The following is a 20,116-nucleotide window of genomic DNA, read 5'->3' on the forward strand; positions in this document are numbered from 1 at the left end:
AAATTTCAGGGTTGTCTCTACTCCCCTTCTTGAACAAAGGGACAACACTTGCTATCCTCCAGTCGTCTGGCACTATTCCTGTAGATAATTACAACATGAAGATCAAAGCCAAAGGCTCTGCAATCTCCTCTGACTTCCAGAAAATCCTAGGATAAAACCAGTCCGGCCCAGGGGACTTATCTATTTTCACACTTTCCAGAATTGCTAACACCTCCTCCTAGTGAACCTCAATCCCATCTAGTCTAGTAGCCTGTTTCTCAGTATTCTCTTCGACTACATTGTCTTTTTCCAGGTGAATACTGACAAAAAGTATTCATTTAGTGCTTCCCCTATCTCCTTGGACTCCACGCACAACTTCCCACTACTGTCCTCGATTGGCCCTAATCTTACTCTAGTCATTCTATTATTCCTGATATACCTATAGAAAGCTTTAGGGTTTACGACTTCTCATGTCCCCTCCTGGAACTTCTTAGCTCTCTCTTTAGGTCTTTCCTGGCTAACCTGTAACTCTCCAGTGCCCTACTGAGCCTTCACATCTCATTCTAACATAAGCCTCCTTCCTCTTGACAAGAGATTCATCTTCTTTAGTAAACCACGGCTCCCTCATTCGACCACTTCCTCCCTGCCTGACTGGTACATACTTATCAAGGACACACAGTAGCTGGTCCTTGAATAAGCTCCACATTTCAATTATGCCCAAGACCAGTCTGTGTTTGGCAAAGTATTGGAGAGGATTCTGAGAGACAGGATTTATGATGATTTGGAAAATTATAGTTTGATTAGAGATAATCAGGAATGCCTCACAAACCTTATTGAATTTTTTGAGAATGTGACAAAACGCATTGATGAAGATAGAGCAGTGGATATGGTGTACACCGACCCTCCGAAGAGCAACCCACCCAGACCCATTCCCCTACATTTACCCCTTACCTAACACTACGGGCAATTTAGCATGGCCAATTCACCTAACCTGCACATCTTTGGACTGTGGGAGGAAACCGTAGCACCCGGAGGAAACCCACGCAGACACGGGGAGAATGTGCAAACTCCACATAGACAGTCACCCGAGTCGGGAATTGAACCCAGGTCTCTGGCGCTGTGAGGCAGCAGTGCTAACCACTGTGCCACACTTTTTTTTTTGCCCCTTAGGGCTCTTTTAAATCTTTCCCTTCTCACTCTAAACCTATGTTGTTAAGAAGGTGTATGGTGTGTTGGCTTTCATTAGCAGGGGGATTGAGTTTAAGAGCTGTGAGGTTATGCTGCATCTCTATAGAGCCACATTTGGACCACATTTGGAATATTGTGTTCAGTTCTGGTTGCCTCATTATAGGAAGGATATGGAAGCTTTAGAGAGGGTGCAGAGGAGATTTACCAGGATGCTGTCTGGACTGGACTGGAGGGTGATGAAAGGTTGAGGGAGCTAGGGCTTGATAGAGGTGTACAAGACGGTGAGAGGCATAGATAGAGACTTTTCCCCAGGGCAGAAATGGCTATCATGAGGGGCCATAGTTTTAAGCTGATTGGAGGAAAGTTTAGGGGAGGTGTCAGAGGTAGGTTCTTTACGCAGTGTGTGGTGGGTGTGTGGAATGCACTGCCAGCGGTGGGAGTAGAGTCAGATACATTAGGGACATTTAAGCGATTCTTGGATAGGCCCATGGATGATAGTACAATGAAGGGTATGTCGGTTAGTCTGATCTTAGGGTAGGATAAAAGGTCGGCACAACATCGAGGGCTGAAGGGCCTGTACTATGTTGTACTGTTCTATGTTCTATTCACAAAGCATGCTGCAACACTGTAACAGTTCTCAAAGCAGTTATTAAAGTGTTAAATCTCCTTCTTCATTGTGAGAAGGAATCATATACTAAACGGGTTAATAAATGAGGTTTTAAGGAATAAAGAAAGGAGTAGTCACACAATTAGGAGTGTATTACAGACCTCCACATAGTGAGAAGGAGAGGAAGATAGATAACATATAAATGTGGACAAAGTTTGGCCTGTAGGAATAAGAGGGAAATAATAGGAGGCGACTTTAACTGTCCCAACACAAACTCTGTTTCAAACAGTACAAGGGGCACTGAGGGTGAAAATATTATGTACTGTGTCCAGGAAACTTTTTAAATGATACACGACAAGCCCTTTGAGAGGGGACACTATTCTGGATTTAGTTTTAGGATAAAAAGATGGACAAGTTGGTGAAGTGACAAAGACTGTTCCCTCCGTGACTACCTGGTCAGATCCACGCCCCCCCCCCCCCCAACAACCCACCCTCCCATCCTGGCACCCTCCCCTGCCACCGCAGGAATTGCAAAACCTGAGCCCACACCTCCTCCCTCACCTCTATCCAAGGCCCTAAAGGAGCCTTCCACATCCATCAAAGGTTTACCTGCACATCCACTAATATCATTTATTGTATCCGTTGCTCCCGATATGGTCTCCTCCACATTGGGGAGACTGGGCGCCTCCCAGCAGAGCGTTTCAGAGAACATTTCTGGGACAACCACACCAATCAACCCCACCGCCCTGTGGCCCAATATTTCAACTCCCCCTCCCACTCTGCGGAGGACATGGAGGTCCTGGGCCTCCTTCATCGCCGCTCCCTCACCACTAGACGCTTGGAGGAAGAACGCCTCATCTTCTTCCTTGGAACACTTCAACCCTAGGGCATCAAGGTGGACTTCACCAGTTTCCTCATTTCCCCTTCCCCCACCTTACCCCAGCTCCAAACTTCCAGCTCAGCACCATCCTTATGACTTGTCCTACCTGTCAATCTTCCTTTCCACCTATCCACTCCACCCTCCTCTCTGACCTATCACCTCCATCACCACCCCCATTCACCTATTGTACTCTATGCTACTTTCTCCCCACCCCCATCCCCCATTTATCTCTCCACCCTGGAGGCTGCCTGCCTCTACTCCTGATGAAGGGCTTTTGCCCGAAACGTTGACTTTCCTGCTCCTCGGATGCTGCCTGACCTGCTGTGCTTTTCTAGAGTCTGGGTTCCAGCATCTGCAGTCCTTGTTTTTACCGAGTGTTTTTCCAGCACCACTCTGATCTAAACGGTGACTGTATCAGGGCTAGTGACCACAATTCAGTTAGAGTTAGTATTATTATGGAAAATGACAGAGATAAATCAGGAGGAAGCGTTTTACACTGGATGAAAGCAAATTTTACAAAACTGAGAAGTGACTTGTCTGAGGTCAGAGCTGCTAAAGGATAAATCGGGAAACCTGTAGAGGCTCTAAACAGTGAGATCCATAGGACTCAAAACAGGGATGGACCCTCCAAAAATAAGAATGGTCCTCCACATCAGACCCTTGTGGTTGTCTAGAAAAACACAAGGGAACATATCTATTGGGGAGCGTTTTAAACTGGTAGGGAGTGGGGATGAGGGGGATCTTAATTGAACTGAATTTGCTTTTTTGTCACACATACTCAAATGAGTGAAACACCATCTTAGGTACAAGGTACCTAGGTACAGATTCTTCAGTATAAGTGCTCAGGGTAAACAACTAGAGATTAAAAAGTCCAACATTACAAATTGTAGGAATACATTAGAAAATAGAGAAATTAAAAAGTTCAGTACAACAATTTTTCCAATCCAATCAACCTGGCCCCTAGCCTCCAATCCACACTGGGCCTTGACTCCAGACTTCACCAGGCCTCACTTTGAGGATCGTAAGGCTGGGAGACTGCTCTGGAATCACCTTAAGAATGGAAATCCACACTGAGGCTACACCAAGCTGAGACACCATACTTTAGATCAGAGTGGCGCTGGAAAAACACAGCAGATCGGGCAGCATCTGAGGCGCAGGAAAATTGACATTTCATCAGGAATCCTGATGAAGGGCTCCTGCCCGAAACATCGATTTTCCTGCTCCTTGGATGCTGCCTGACCTGTTTTTCCAGCACCACTCTAATCTAAACTCTGGTTTTCAGCATCTGCAGTCCTCACTTTTGCCCTGAGACACCACTACATCAGGCCAAGAGTTCACCCACACTAAGCTGAGAGACTGCTATGCCAGGTCCATGCTGAAGCCGAGAGTCCAAGTCCGAGGCTGGCAATTGGCCAAGAGCCTAAATGTGTGGTGCTGGAAAACCACAGCAGATTAGGCAGCATCTGAGGAGCAGGAGAATCGACGTTTCATCAGGAATCCCTAATGAAGGGCTTATGCCCAAAACACCAACTCTCCTGCTCCTCGGATGCTGCCTGACCGGCTGTGCATTTCTAGCGCGATGCTTTTTGACTCTGATCGCCAGCATCTGCGGTGCTCACTTTCTCCAATTAGCCAAGAGTCCAAATCGGCACCGAGGCCGGGAATTCAGGACATCACTGAGAAGAAAGAGATAGAAAAAAAGAACATAAAAGAGAAAAAAGAATGACAAAAGAAAACAAAATGGACAGTGGATAAGCTCAGTTGGAAGTGTCAACTCTACCGCCATCTTGGCAAGAAGCTCAAGTATTAGTGAGAATAGAGAGACAGATGAGAATGGTTTGGATGCAAAAAAGGGCGAGTTAATTAGAAAAGGTGGCAACAGCAAATCAGAGAAAGAGGTAAGACTGATAAATTAAACTGCATTTATTTCAATGCAAGGGGTCTTACAGGTAAGGCTGGTGAAGTCAGGCCATCGATGGGAATGTGGCATTGGGAATGCACATTATTCCAGGGACCTAGGTGAGGGAAGGGCAGGACTGACAGCTCAACATTTTGGGTCTTAGATGCTTTTGGAATGTTTGAAAGGGAAGCAAGAGAGGGGGGGAGTGGCATTTTTGATTAAGGAAAATATTACAGCTGTACTTGGAGAGGATATTCCCAGGGGATCATCCAGTGAAGCTAAATGAGTGGATCTCAGAAATAAGAGAGGAATAGGATTGTACTATAGGCCACCTAATAGTCAGTGGGAAACTAAGGAGCAAATATGTAGGGAGACCTCAGATATGTAAAAGTAATAAGGTTGTAATAGTAGGGGATTTTAACTTTCCAAACACTGACTGGAACTGCCAGAACGTTAAGGGCTCGGATGATGAGGAATTTGTTAAACACGTTCAAGAAATTTTTCTTTATCAACCTGTAGATGTACCTACTACAGAAGAAGCAAAACCTGCCCTTCTCTTGGGAAATAGGAAAAGTGACTGAAGTGTTAGTAGGGGAGCACTTTGGGAAAAACAATCATAATTCTATAGTTATAAAATAGTTATGGAAAAAGATAAGCCTTATCTAAAAGTAAAAGTTTTTAGTTGGAGTAAGACATATTTTGATGACATTAGACAGGAATTTTCAAAAATCAGGTCATTCCTGATGAAAGGCTCCTGCCCAAAATGTCGATTTTCCTGCTCCTGGGATGCTGTCTGGCCTGCTGTGCTTTTCCAGCACCAGTCTAATCTTGAGGAATTTTTAAAAGTTGATTGGAGTAGACTGTTCACAGGTAAAGAGACAACTGGCAGGTGGGAGGTTTTCAAGTGTGCTAACAAGAGTTCAGAGGCATTATGTTCCTGTTAGAGAAGATGGGTAAGGCTGATACAAGTAGGGAACAATTGATGAACTAAGATATTGAGGCTCTGGTCAGGAATAAAAAGGAGGCGCATGTTAGATATATACAACTGGGATCAAGCGAATCTCTTGAAGAGTATAAGGGGTGAGGGGCATTCTTAACAGTGAAATTGTAGTGACTGTAATAAGGTCAGCTGTGTGAACATCATAGAATGTGACTTCCCTGACTGGGGTTGTTAATTTGGTCCAATCGGGGAGCCCTGGCTGGCAGATATACACAGCAGTGTCAGACATCCTGTTCACTCTGAGAGTGGGCTCTGAGGGAGCTGGATCAGTGTCCAGGATTCTGCCTGTGTAAATAAAGGGGGGCTTGGTCACAGGATACCAGTCTCTGTGGAGTTACTTCAGGAATCAGGAGGGCTAAAAGGGGATATGAGATGACCTTGGCAGATAAGGATAATCCAAAGAGATTCCACAAGTACATTAAGAGCAAAAGTATTCGGGAGAGAATAGGGCTCCTTAAAGATCAACCAGGTCATCTATGTGTGGAACCACAGGAGATGGGTGAGGTACTAAATGAATGTTTCACCTCAGGTTTTTATTGTGGAAAAAAGGCTAGAGAACTTGGGGAAATAAATAGTGATGTATTGAAAACAACCCACATTAAATAATAAATGATTCTGTTGAGGAGTTTCTTGCCCCAAGAGTTTTGGGATGAAGATTCTAAAACTGGTTGGGACAGAGTGTCACACTGGTTACATTTGATGGGACAGAAAATTCAACAATTCTATTCTGGGATCAGAATCACCCACTAACTGTACTAACTCACAGCACCAGGGTCCCAGGTTCGATTCCAGTCTAGGGTGACTGTCTGTGTGGAGTTTGCACATTCTCCCCGTGTCTGCGTGGGATTCCTCTGGGTGCTCCGGTTTCCTCCCACAGTCCAAAGTTGTGCCGGTCAGGGTGAATTGGCCAATAGTGTTAGGTGCATTAGTCAGAGGGAAATGGGTCTGGGTGGGTTACTCTTTGGAGGGTCAGAGTGGACTGTTTGGGCTGAAGGGCCTGTTTCCACACTGTAGAGAATCTAATCTAAACTATGCAGAAATACCAGCTTTCCTTTCCTAGGTTAAGTCGGGTGAACTGATTGTGGCAATTCAAGGTTTATGTCTCTTTTACTGACACAGCATTTTATTTCCCAGTGGTGTACACTGTTTACCAAAATGTGCTGTTCACTCTCAGTGACTTGTTCTTCACAGGAACTGTACAAAGAGGTAGAATCCAAACAGTGCGCATATGACAGTGTTTACACAATGATGGAACAATTCCTCAATGACTGCAGAGGTTCAAAGGGATCAAAGACAGAGCACAGGCTCCACACACTACAGCACAAGTGGAACGCAGTTCATCTGAAAATGCAGGAAAGGAAAGTAAGAGGATATTGCTTTCTGAGTGAGATCGAGAGAATGTGTATGTCATGATAATCAGAGAGAGAGAGATGAGGAGAATATGCAGAATAGAAACACATGGTGAAGGGGTAACATTGGGCAGAGATTGCAGATTGGCTGCTGCAGAAAACAGAGAGTATATATAAATGGCTCTTTATTTGATGGGCAGGGTTGGTGAGTGGAATCTGTGGGTCTGTGCTGGAACCTCAAGGAAGGCATTTTGTGAAAAAGATGTCAGGAGGTTTCAGACAGATATAGAGAGGTTAAGTAAGTGGGCAAGAATCTGGCAGTTGGAGTGTAACATGGGAAAACCATGTACAGTAAAGAAATTTCAAACAACAGATGCTGTGTACAGTTACATGGGAAAGATAGGACCAACAACTCCACAGATCCTGGGATGACAAAGGAGATGGAAATTCAGATAAAGAAAAAAATACTGGGATTATGGCAGGTGTCAGGTAGAATACAAAATTGCTGACCAAGAGGAATACAGATGGTTCAGAGCAGAGGTGGGAAACTGGCTAAGAGAAACAGGTGAAACTCCAAGCCCCTTCACCAAATCCCAGCATACACATTCACAGAGACACATACAAGTGGAGTGGAACCGTGGCACCGTGGTTAGCACTGCTGCCTCACAGCACCAGAGACCCGGGTTCAATTCCCGCCTCAGGCAACTGTCCGTGTGGAGTTTGCACATTCTCCCCGTGTCTGGGTGGGTTTCCTCCCACAGTCCAAAAATGCGCAGGTTAAGTGAATTGACGAGACTAAATTGCCCCTAGTGTTAGGTGAAGGGGTAAATGTAGGGGAATGGGTCTGGGTGGGTTACACTTCGGCAGGTCGGTGTGGACTTGTTGGGCCGAAGGGCCTGTTTCCACACTGTAAATAATCTAATCTAAAGTGTGGAGAATACTGGGCAAACACAGGCCCATGGGACCACTCCACAGGCCCTGAGTGATGGGTTTCTTCCACATTCTCTGATCTCCTTGGTTCCAGATTAGTTGAACTCTTTACTGAAGGCACTGGACAATTGATATATTAGCTATTCAGTCACTGGTTAACAGCAATATGGAGTTGGTTAGCTCAGTTGGTTAACAGTAATATGGAGTTGGTTAGCTCAGTTGGTTAACAGTAATATGGAGTTGGTTAGTTCAGTTGGTTAACAGCAATATGGGGTTGGTTAGCTCAGTTGGTTAACAGTAATATGGGGTTGGTTAGCTCAGTTGGTTAACAGCAATATGGAGTTGGTTAGCTCAGTTGGTTAACAGCAATATGGGGTTGGTTAGCTCAGTTGGTTAACAGTAATATGGAGTTGGTTAGTTCAGTTGATTGGCTGAATGGCTTGCAATGCAGAATAACGCCAACAGCATGGGTTCAATTCCTGCACTGGCTGAGGGTACCATGAAGGACTCCTTCTCAATCTCTCCCCCAGCCTAAAACACGGTGACCCTCAGGATAAGCTATGCCAGTTGTCTTGCTTTAATGAGACAGCACCATCATCTGAACAAAGAAAACATGCAGCCCAGGAACAGGCCCTTCGGCCCTCCAAGCCTGAGCCGATCCAAATGTATTGTCTAAACCTGTCGCCCAATTCCTAAGCATCTGTATCCCTCTGCTCTCAAATAGGTCCCCCCCTCCCCCCCCCCTTCCCCCCCTCCCCCCGCACCGTCTCCCTTTTTCCTGCTCTCTCCACCCCTGCCCTTTCCCTCTCTCTCATTCTTCCCCTCCCCTTTTATCTCCACCCCACACCTCCCTCCTCTATCTCTCTCATTACACCCCATCTCCCACTTTCTTCACCCAGAGAGTGGGAAGCCTGTGGAAGTCTCTGCCACAGAAAGTGATTGAATTTAAAATACTTGTCACAAAGCTGGTCCTTTTCTCAAGGATACTGTGTCCTTGGATTCTTTCAGAAGGGTCAGAAAACTCCCCCAGTTCCAAGGTGACTAGTTTGGTACAGAGATGAAAAGGATGTTGAGAGCCCTTTTGTTTCTATGTAAACAGATGAGACTTCAGGCCAAAGTGGTCATGTTTTAGCAGTGACCTGTATAATGAAAGGGGAGTGGTCAGCTCTGTAGCTGAGCAGTTCAGTCCAGAGTTAGTTTGAACTTTAGCTGTGGACTGTATGAACAGGCTGCAAAACCTCTCTCTCCTTCTACCCTTCTAACTTCAACCTGTAAGCATGTGTTCCATTTATACTGGGTTTTAAAGGGAGTTTGCTTATTGGGACTGTTGTGTATATTCGGAACAGCATAATTAAGTCTAGTTTGGATAGACTGAGTTCTGTAGGGGTTCTTTATTCTGTTCTTTGTGTTGCATTGTGTAATTTTGTGAATAAACTTTTGTCTGCTTTAAAGCCTAGTAGTAACCTAGCTAACTTACTCCAGGACCTAAACAAATTACAAAGTAATGGTCTGGGTTGCCTGCTTAAGAATGTTTTGAGTGGTCTGGCCTAATCCATAACAGATTGAATATTTTCATGAAGCAGTTAGATATAGTTCATGGTACTAAAGTGATCAAAGGGTATGGGAGGAATCAGGGACAGGGACATAGCTGTATTTGATAATCAGCTATGATCATATTGAATGGCAGAGTCGGCTTGAGGGGTCAAATGGCCTCGTCCTTCTTCTATTTTCTATGTTTCAATGAACATTGGAGCAGGAGGCCATTCAGCCCCTCGAGCCTGCTCCATGATTTAATATGATCATGGCTGGTCTCATCTCAATCCCAACCACACCTTCCTGCCCACTCTCCTTAACCTTTCAACCTTTACTCATTAAAAATCTATCTGTCTATCTCCTCCTGGCACTCAAAGGGCTGCAGAGGAGGTTCACTAGGTTTATTCTGGAGTTGAGGGGGTTGGTTTATGAGGAGAGACTGAGTAGACTGGGATTATATTCATTGGAATTCAGGAGAATGAGGGGGAATCTGATAGAAACATAAAATAATGAAGGGAATCGATAAGATGGAAGTAGAGAAGATGTTTCCACTGGCAGGTGAAACTAGGACAAGAGGGCACAGCCTCAAGATTAGAGGGAGCAGATTTCTTCACCCAGAGGGTTGTGAAGCTGTGGAATTCCCTAGCTGGATAGATTTTTGAACAGTAAAGGAATCAAGGGTTCTGGTGAGTGGGTGGGTAAGTGGAGCTGAGGCTATCAAAAGATCACCCATGATCTTATTGAATGGTGGAGCAGGCTCAAAGGGTCAGATGGCCTACTTCTGCTCCTCGTTCTTCTGGACTTACTCAATGTTCCAGCAAGCACCACATTCTAGGGTGTAAATTCAATGCAAGCTGGCAAACTGGATCCAAAACTGATTTACAAACAGGAGGCAAAGGGTGATGGCGGAGGGCTGTTTTTAATTGGAAGCCTGTGACCAGTGGTCTACAACAGGGATCAGTGCTGGGACTCTTGCTCTTTGCTATGTACATTAACCACTTGGATGTAAATGTAGATGGTATAATTAGTAAGTATGCAGATGACTGGAAAATTGATGGGTGTCGTTGATAGTGAGGAGGATGGTCTCAGGCTACAGTTGAAGAGTGTGAATTAAAATCCCTAGTGTGGAAACAGGCCCTTCAGTCCAACATGTCCACACTGACCGTCCAAAGAGTAACCCACCCAAACCCATTCCCCTATTTGCCCCTGACACTATGGGCAATTTATCATGGTCAATTGATCCAACCTACATGTCTTTGGATTGTGGGAGGAAACCAGAGCACCCAGAGGAAACCCACGCAGACACGGGGAGAATGTGCAAACTCCACACAGTCAGTCACCTGAGGCTGGAATCGAACCTGTGTCCCTGGCACTGTGAGGCAGCAGTGCTAACCACTGAGCCACAGTGCCGCCCTTCAGCAGAATGCCATTTCGGATGCTGTCCGACCTGCCGTGCTTTTCCAGCGCCACACTCTCGACTCTGATCTCCAGCATCTGCACCCCTCACTTTCTCCTAGGTCTCAGGCAACAGTCTGATATTAATCAGCTGGTAAATTGGGCAGAGCATTGGCAGATGGAATTTTATCCTGAGAAGTGTGAGGCAACAAATTTTGGAAGATATAATAAGGGAAGGATGAATAGTAGCTCCCTGGGGAGCACTGAGGAACAAAGGGACTTTGGTTACAAGTCTGTATTTTTGATTTTTCTGAAAGTGTCAGCACAGGGGGACAGTATGGCGAAGGCATGTGGGTTGCTTGCTTTCATTAACTGGGGCGTAGAGTGTTGGAGCAGGGAAGTCTGCTTACAATTTTAAAACGCATTTGCTTAGGGCACAGATCAAAAACTCCTTCTGATGGCCACATATCAGAAGGACTGGAGAGGGTGTAGAATTTTCATCAGCATGTTGCCTGGGATGGAAAGCCTCAGTTATGAGGGGAGACTGGATAGACTGGGACTGTTCTCCTTGGAGCAGAGGAGGCTGAGGGGCAGCATTGAGGCATTATAATTGTGAAAACCTTTTCCCCATTGCAGATGTGTCAAAGAGCAGAGGGCAACAGTTTAAGGTGAGGAGGAAGTGGTTATGAGGAGATCTGAAAAAGAATGTTCTCACCCAGAGGGTGGTGGATATATGGACCGTGCTGACTGAGAGGGTAGTGGATATATGGACCGTGCTGACTGAGAGGGTAGTGGATATATGGACCGTACTGACTGAGAGGGTGGTGGATATATGGACCGTGCTGACTGAGAGGGTGGTGGATATATGGTCCGTGCTGACTGAGAGGGTGGTGGATATATGGACCGTGCTGACTGAGAGGGTGGTGGATATATGGACCGTGCTGACTGAGAGGGTAGTGGATATATGGTCCGTGCTGACTGAGAGGGTAGTGGATATATGGACCGTGCTGACTGAGAGGGTGGTGGATATATGGACCGTGCTGACTGAGAGGGTGGTGGATATATGGTCCGTGCTGACTGAGAGGGTAGTGGATATATGGACCGTGCTGACTGAGAGGGCGGTGGATATATGGACCGTGCTGACTGAGAGGGTGGTGGATATATGGACCGTGCTGACTGAGAGGGTGGTGGATATATGGTCCGTGCTGACTGAGAGGGTGGTGGATATATGGACCGTGCTGACTGAGAGGGTGGTGGATATATGGTCCGTGCTGACTGAGAGGGTGGTGGATATATGGACCGTGCTGACTGAGAGGGTGGTGGATATATGGACCGTGCTGACTGAGAGGGTGGTGGATATATGGACCGTGCTGACTGAGAGGGTGGTGGATATATGGTCCGTGCTGACTGAGAGGGTGGTGGATATATGGTCCGTGCTGACTGAGAGGGTGGTGGATATATGGACCGTGCTGACTGAGAGGGCGGTGGATATATGGTCCGTGCTGACTGAGAGGGTGGTGGATATATGGACCGTGCTCCATGCTGACTGAGAGGGTGGTGGATATATGGACCGTGCTGTCTGAGAGGGTGGTGGATATATGGACCATGCTGACTGAGAGGGTAGTGGATATATGGACCGTGCTGACTGAGAGGGTGGTGGATATATGGACCATGCTGACTGAGAGGGTGGTGGATATATGGACCGTGCTGACTGAGAGGGTAGTGGATATATGGACCGTGCTGACTGAGAGGGTAGTGGATATATGGTCCATGCTGACTGAGAGGGTGGTGGATATATGGTCCGTGCTGACTGAGAGGGTGGTGGGTATATGAACCGTGCTGACTGAGAGGGTGGTGGATATATGGACCGTGCTGACTGAGAGGGTAGTGGATATATGGTCCGTGCTGACTGAGAGGGTGGTGGCTATATGGACCATGCTGACTGAGAGGGTGGTGGATATATGGACCATGCTGACTGAGAGGGTGGTGGATATATGAACTGTGCTGACTGAGAGGGTGGTGGATATATGGACCGTGCTGACTGAGAGGGTGGTGGATATATGGTCCGTGCTGACTGAGAGGGTGGTGGGTATATGGACCATGCTGACTGAGAGGGTGGTGGATATATGAACTGTGCTGACTGAGAGGGTGGTGGATATATGGACCGTGCTGACTGAGAGGGTGGTGGATATATGGTCCGTGCTGACTGAGAGGGTGGTGGATATATGGACCGTGCTGACTGAGAGGGTGGTGGATATATGGACCGTACTGACTGAGAGGGCGGTGGATATATGGTCCGTGCTGACTGAGAGGGCGGTGGATATATGGACCGTGCTGTCTGAGAGGGTGGTGGATATATGGACCATGCTGACTGAGAGAGTGGTGGATATATGAACCGTGCTGACTGAGAGGGCGGTGGATATATGGACCGTGCTGACTGAGAGGGCGGTGGATATATGGTCCGTGCTGACTGAGAGGGCGGTGGATATATGGTCCGTGCTGACTGAGAGGGTGGTGGATATATGGACCGTGCTGACTGAGAGGGTGGTGGATATATGGTCCGTGCTGACTGAGAGGGTGGTGGATATATGGACCGTGCTGACTGAGAGGGTGGTGGATATATGGTCCGTGCTGACTGAGAGGGTGGTGGATATATGGACCGTGCTGACTGAGAGGGTGGTGGATATATGGTCCGTGCTGACTGAGAGGGTGGTGGATATATGGTCCGTGCTGACTGAGAGGGTGGTGGATATATGGACCGTGCTGACTGAGAGGGTGGTGGGTATATGGACCGTGCTGACTGAGAGGGTAGTGGATATATGGACCATGCTGACTGAGAGGGTGGTGGATATATGGTCCGTGCTGACTGAGAGGGTGGTGGAGGCAGGTACTCTCACAACATTGAAGAACTATCTGGATGAGAGTTTAACATGCCAGGGTGTAGTAGGCTCTGGACCAAGTGCAGGTAATGGGATTAGTGTTGGTTGGTTAACATGGCACAGTGGGCTGAAGGGCTTGTTTCTATACTGTATAACTCTGCCAATCCTCCACAACCCCCACCCTGTCTTCCTATTCCTGTCTCTCCCTGATTACCCTTTCTGTTAGGTTGACCATGAAAGAATTGATCATATATAAACTGTGTTTTGATTGGTTTAAATTGCCAGGTGAGACTATCTGAACGAGTAACCTTGGAGACTCAATTCCATAGCAACGCCCAGGAGCTGATTGGCTGGATAGAAGATGCCATGAACGTGTTGAATAAGGCTCCAGCTCCGAGTCTGATCCAGGAGTCCATCACAATACAGATCCAGGATCACCAGGTGACCTGTCCTGGGAGAAACACAGTCCATTCCACCTCCCCATCACACTGTGGCCAAGTGTTATCTGATGGCACAGAATCACCCTGGGGTGGGTTCAGTATTAAAGGACAACACTCCATTCACTTTCTCTATTAGCCACTGAACTAGAATGCTGGCTTTGTGTAATATATGCACAAGGACTCTCAACTCCCTTGATGAAGCAACTTCCTCCAGTCTTTAAATAATATTCAACTCCTCTATTCTTCCTGCCAAAGTGCATAAGCTCACATTTCACCACATTATGCCCCATCTGCTACACGGTTCCCATTCGTTTAACCTGTCTATATCTGTCCACAAACCATGTGTTATCCTCATCGCTTACCTTCCCACCTAATCTTGTGTCACTCACAGACTTTGTGAGTGCACATTTACCTCTGTCTTCATACAGATTAGAAATAATTGTGGGCTGAGCACTGACCCTGTGGGACTCCACTATTTACAGGTTGCTATCCTGGAGATTCCATCTTATCCCCACTCTCCGTTTTCTTGTAGTTAGCCAATCCTCTCTCCATGCTAATATATTATCCCCCAACACCGTGTGCTCTTTCTTTGTACCACATGGGTTAACAGGACACTGGCGCCTGAACAGTCACTATCTTAGAGGCAGTGATCAGGTACAGTGAGTGCAGGGATCGGGTGCAGGGATCAGGTGGAGTGGCACTGTGGCTCAGTGGTTAGCACTGCTGCCTCACAGCCCCAGGGACCCGGTTCTATTTCAGCCTCAGGTGACTGTCTATGTGGAGTGTGCACGTTCTCCCTGTGTCTGTGTGGGTTTCCTCCGGGTGCTCCAATTTTCTCCCAGGCCAGGTGAATTGACCAGGCTAAATTGCCCACAGTGTTAGCTGCATTAGCCAGAGGGAAATGGGTCTGGGTGGGTTACTGTTCAGAGGGTCGGTGTGGACTTGTTGGGCTGAAGGGCCTGTTTCCACGCTGTAGGGAATCTAATCTAATCTAGATAGTGAGTGTGGGGATTAGGTACAGAAATCGGGTACATGGATTGGGTAGCGATGCAGTTGTGTGTGTAATGGCTGCCATCTCTCTCTCTCTCTCTCTCTCTCTGTAGCGGTTCAGCAGTGATGTAGCCTTGCACTCTGCACAGCTGAACACCCTGGAACAATGCTCAGAGCCTCTGAGGGATTGCAGCAGCAAGCAGCATCGCTGTCTCATTCAGAACGTGATGGGCACCGTAAGGGAGAAATGGGCAAAACTTACACAGTGTACCAGCCAACGAGAGCAGTCTCTCCAGGAGGCCAGAAAACATGCCCAACAGGTAATACACTGTAGTGTTTCCCTCCTCCTCGAACCAAAAAAAAAGCAGAGGGGTAGAGAGATGTGCTATTCCAAAACTGTTGGTAGTAGAATAAGAAGTAAGGCCCTGGCTTGAGAGGGTTCAGCCAGCAGCAGATCAGCAATAAGTGCAGGTAAGCTCAGGGAAAGTCCTTTCACTTTCCTTTTTAGACTTTAAGATGGCACTTAGGGCAGTCACACGTTCCTCCTGCAGGATGTGGGAGCTCAGGTTAACTTCCATCATCCCTGATGACTACACGTGTGTGGGAAGTGCACCCAGCTGCAGCTCCTGGGAGACCGTGAGGGGGAGCTGGAGCTGGGTGCACTCAGGATCATCGAACATAGAAAAGTACAGCACAGAACATTTCCTTTGGCCCACGATGTTGTGCCGAGGATTAATCCTAATGTAAAATATAGTAACTTAACCTACGCACCCGTCAACTCACTGCTATCCATGTGCATGTCCAGCACTCGCTTAAATGTCCCCAATGACTCTGCTTCCACCACCACCGCTGGCAACACATTCCATGCATTCACAACTCTCTGCGTAAAGAACCTACCTCTGACATCACCTCTATAACTTTCTCCTAATATCTTCAAGCTATGACTTCTCGCACCAGTCAATCCTGCCCTGGGGGAAAGTCTCTGGCTATTGACTCTATCTATTCCTCTTATTATTTTGTACACCTCGATCAGGTCTGCTCTCTTCCTCCAGAGAGAAAAGTCAGAGCTTTGTCAACCTTTCTTCATAAGACAAGCCCTCCAGTCCAGGCAGCATCCTGCTAAACCTTCTTTCCACCCTCTCCAAAGCCTGTATCTTTCTTATAGTAGGGCGACCAGAACTGGACACAATATTCCAAGTGTGGTCTCACCAGGGACTCGTAGAGCTGCAGCAAAACCTCACGGCTCTTAAACCCTGTTAATGAAAGCCAAAACACCATATGCTTTCTCAACAACCCTATCCACTTGGGTGGCAACTTTGAGGGATCTATGTACTTGCACACCCAGATCCCTCTGTTCCTCCACACTGCCAAGAATCCTGTCTTTAATCCTATATTCAGCATTCGAGTTCAACCTTCCAAAATGCATCACTTCACATTTATCCAGGTTGAACTCCATCTGCCATTTCTCAGCCCAGCTCTGCATCCCGTCTATGTCTCGCTGTAGCCTGCAGTAGCCCTCGATACTATCGATGATACCTCCAACCTTTGTGTCATCTGCAAAATTACTAACCCACCCCTCAACCTCCTCATCCAAGTCATTTATAAAAACTACAAAGAGCAGAGAACCCTGCGAGACCCCATTCAACACTGACCTCCAGGCAGAATACTTTTCATCTACAACCACTCTCTGCCTTCTGTCAGCCAACCGATTTCTGAAATTCCAAACCCATGTCTCCATTATGCCCCCAACATCATAGCCCCATGTACTGATCCATGCTCTAAGTTTATCATTCTTTCTTCTGATACTCCTTGAGTTAAAGCAGACACACTTTAACGATCCCTTTGTTTCATTGCGTGAGAAACCTTCCCGATAGATTCACTACATCCTACCACTGTCCTGTCTGCAACTGACCCCCTCTCAGACATGTGGCTCCGATTCCCACCCCCCTGCCAAACTAGTTTAAACCCTTCCGAATCGCACGAGCAAATCTCCCACCCAGGACATTTGTGCCCCTCCAGTTCAGGTGCAACCCGTCCTTCATGTACAGGTCCCACCTTCCCCAGAAGGTATCCCAATGGTCTAGGTATCTGAAGCCCTCCCTCCTGCACCAGCCTCACAGCCACGTGTTAAGCTACATTTGCTGACTGTTCCTCATCTCACTATCTCGTGGCACCGGTAGCAATCCTGAGATCACCACTCTACTCGTCCTGCTCTTCAGCTTCCAACCTAACGCTCTGTAGTCACTTTTCAGATCCTCAATCCCTTTCCTGGCTGTATCATTGGTGCCAATATGTACCACGATTTCTGGCTGGTCCCCCTCCCCCTTTAGAATCTTGTAGACCCGATCGGCGACATCCCGGACCTTGGCACCACGGAGGCAACGTACCTTCCGGGAGTCCCGTTCCTGACCACAAAATCTCCTGTCAATCCGTCTAACTATTGAGTCCCCTATTACTAGCGCTTTTCTATTTCCCACCCTTCCCTTCTGAGCCACAGTGCCAGGCTCAGTGCCAGAGACCTGACAACTATGGCTTTCCCCTGGCAGGCTGACTCCACCAGCAGTATCCAAAACGGTATACTTATTGCTGAGGGGAACGGCCACAGGGGATCTCTGCTCTGACCATCGGTTCCCTTTCGTCCCCGTGACAGTAATCCAGCTGTCCTTATCTTGTATCTGGGGAGTGATCACTTCCCTGTCCATCCTCTCAATTTCCCCCTCAGACTCCCGGATGATCCATAGTTCATCCAGCTCCAGCTCCAGTTCCCCAACTCAGTTTTCGAGGAGCTGGAGTTGGGCGCACTTCCCGCAAATGTCCCTCACCTGCCACATTCTGCAGGAGGAACACGCAACTACCCTGACATCCATATCCCGATATTCTGAAAGCCCGCGCAGAACTAAACAAAGGAAGAGAAGGAAAAAAAAAGAGAAACCTGAAAACTTACCTAGTTTACAGACTCTTAGTAAGGTTAGAGGAGGTGGGTAGGAGGGAGGCCCTATGGTGTAGGGTTGAAAATGTGTTGCTGGAAAAGCGCAGCAGGTCAGGCAGCATCCAAGGAGCAGGAGAATCGACGTTCTTCAGGAAGAAGGGCTCATGCCCGAAACGTCGATTCTCTTGTTCCTTGGATGCTGCCTGACCTGCTGCGCTTTTCCAGCAACACATTTTTCAGCTCTGATATCCAGCATCTGCAGTCCTCACTTTCTCCTATGGTGTAGGGTCTCAGGTTTAGATCTCACCCACTTAAAAACTCCCCAGAAGTCCTTTGTTCCTCCCTCGCACCTCTCCACAAATGTAGATAAGTGTGAGGTCTTGCATTTTGGAAAGTCAAATCAAGGTAGGAATTTCACGGTGAATGGTAGGGCCTTAAGGAGTGTCATGGAACAGAGGGACCTTGGAGTTCAGGTTCACAGTTCTCTGAAAGTGGTGTCCCAGATAGACAGGGCAATGATGAAGGCTTTTGGTAGACTGGCCCTCATCAGTCAGGTCATTGAGTATAGAAGTTGGGAAGTTATGTTGCTGTTATCCAGGATGTTGGTGAGACCACGCTTGGAGTATTGCGTTCAGCTTTGGTCACCTTGTTGTAGGAAGGACGTTACTAATCTAGAAAGAATGCAGAAGAAATTTGCAAGGATATTGTCTGGACTCCATGGTCTGAGTTTTAGGGAGAGGTTGGACAAGCTAGGACATTTTCCTTTCGAGCGTAGGAGACTGAGGGGGGAACATTATAGAGATGTATAAGATCATGAAAGGCCTGGATAGGGTGAATGCACTCAGTCTTTTTCCCAGGGTTGGGGAATCGAGGACTAGAGGGCATCAGTTTAAGGTGAGAGGGGAAAGAATAAAAGGCAACCCAAGGGACAACTGTTTTTACACAGAGGGTGCCAGAGGAAGTGGTTGAGGCGGGTACATTAATAACATTTAAAAGGCATTTGGACATAGACATGGATAGGAAAGGTTTACAAGGATATGGAGAAAGTGAGGACTGTAGATGCTGGAGTCAGAGTCGAAGTGTGTGGTGCTGGAAAAGCACAGCCGGTCAGGCAGCATCCAAGGAGCAGGAGAATCAGGCAGAAGCCCTTCATCAGGGCCAAGTGCAGGGAAATGGGGCTAGCGTGGATGGATGTTTTGGTCGGCATGGATCCATTTGGACCAAAAGGCCTGTCTCCATGCTGTAGGATTCTGACTGTATGATCCCTCTGAGTTTCCTAGTGTCCTGCCATTCACTGAGTACTCCCTTCGCTTGTTCCTTCTTCCAAGTGCATCACTTCACTTTTATAGTCATAGTGATGTACAGCACGGAAACAGACCCTTCGGTCCAACCTGTCCATGCCGACCAGACATCCCAACCCAATCTAGTTCCCACCTGCCAGCACTCGGCCCATATCCCTCCAAACCCTTCCTATTCATATACCCATCCAAATGCCTCTTAAATGTTGCAATTGTACCAGCCTCCACCACTTCCTCTGGCAGCTCATTCCATACACATACCACCCTCTGCGTGAAAACGTTGCCCCTTAGGTCTCTTTTATATCTTTCCCTTCTCACCCTAAACCTATGCCCTCTAGTTCTGGACTCCCCGACCCCAGGGAAAATACTTTGTCTATTTATCCTATCCATGCCCCTCACGATTTTATAAACCTCTATAAAGTCACCCCTCAGCCTCTGACGCTCCAGGGAAAACAGCCCCAGCCTGTTCAGCCTCTCCCTGTAGCTCAGATCCTCCAACCCTGGCAACATCCTTGTAAATCTTTTCTGAACCCTTTCAAGTTTCACAACATCTTTCCGATAGGAAGGAGACCAGAATTACACGCAATATTCCAACAGTGGCCTAACCAATGTCCTGTACAGCCGCAACATGACCTCCCAACTCCTGTACTCAATACTCTGACCAATAAAGGAAAGCATACCAAACGCCTTCTTCACTATCCTATCTACCTGCGACTTCACTTTCAAGGAGCTATGAACCTGCACTCCAAGGTCTCTTTGTTGAGCAACACTCCCTAGGACCTTACCATTAAGTGTATAAATCCTGCTAAGATTTGCTTT

General features: G+C 47.3%; 1 protein-coding gene across 1 annotated transcript in view; it reads left to right on the forward strand.

Moving 5' to 3' along the window:
• LOC148142212 (microtubule-actin cross-linking factor 1, isoforms 6/7-like) overlaps positions 1-20,116 on the forward strand; it is a 353,137-nt gene that overhangs the window by 64,633 nt on the left and 268,388 nt on the right. Inside the window, exons 10-12 of the mRNA XM_087976987.1 lie at positions 6,746-6,916; positions 13,926-14,081; positions 15,184-15,390. Coding sequence (XP_087833113.1) covers positions 6,746-6,916; positions 13,926-14,081; positions 15,184-15,390 — 534 coding nt within the window. The remainder of the gene's footprint in view (positions 1-6,745; positions 6,917-13,925; positions 14,082-15,183; positions 15,391-20,116) is intronic.

This window comes from Chiloscyllium plagiosum, unplaced genomic scaffold (genome assembly GCF_037043375.1).
Source record: "Chiloscyllium plagiosum isolate Xiang-an unplaced genomic scaffold, Cpla_swu_hap1 HiC_scaffold_30, whole genome shotgun sequence".
NCBI lineage: Eukaryota > Metazoa > Chordata > Chondrichthyes > Orectolobiformes > Hemiscylliidae > Chiloscyllium > Chiloscyllium plagiosum.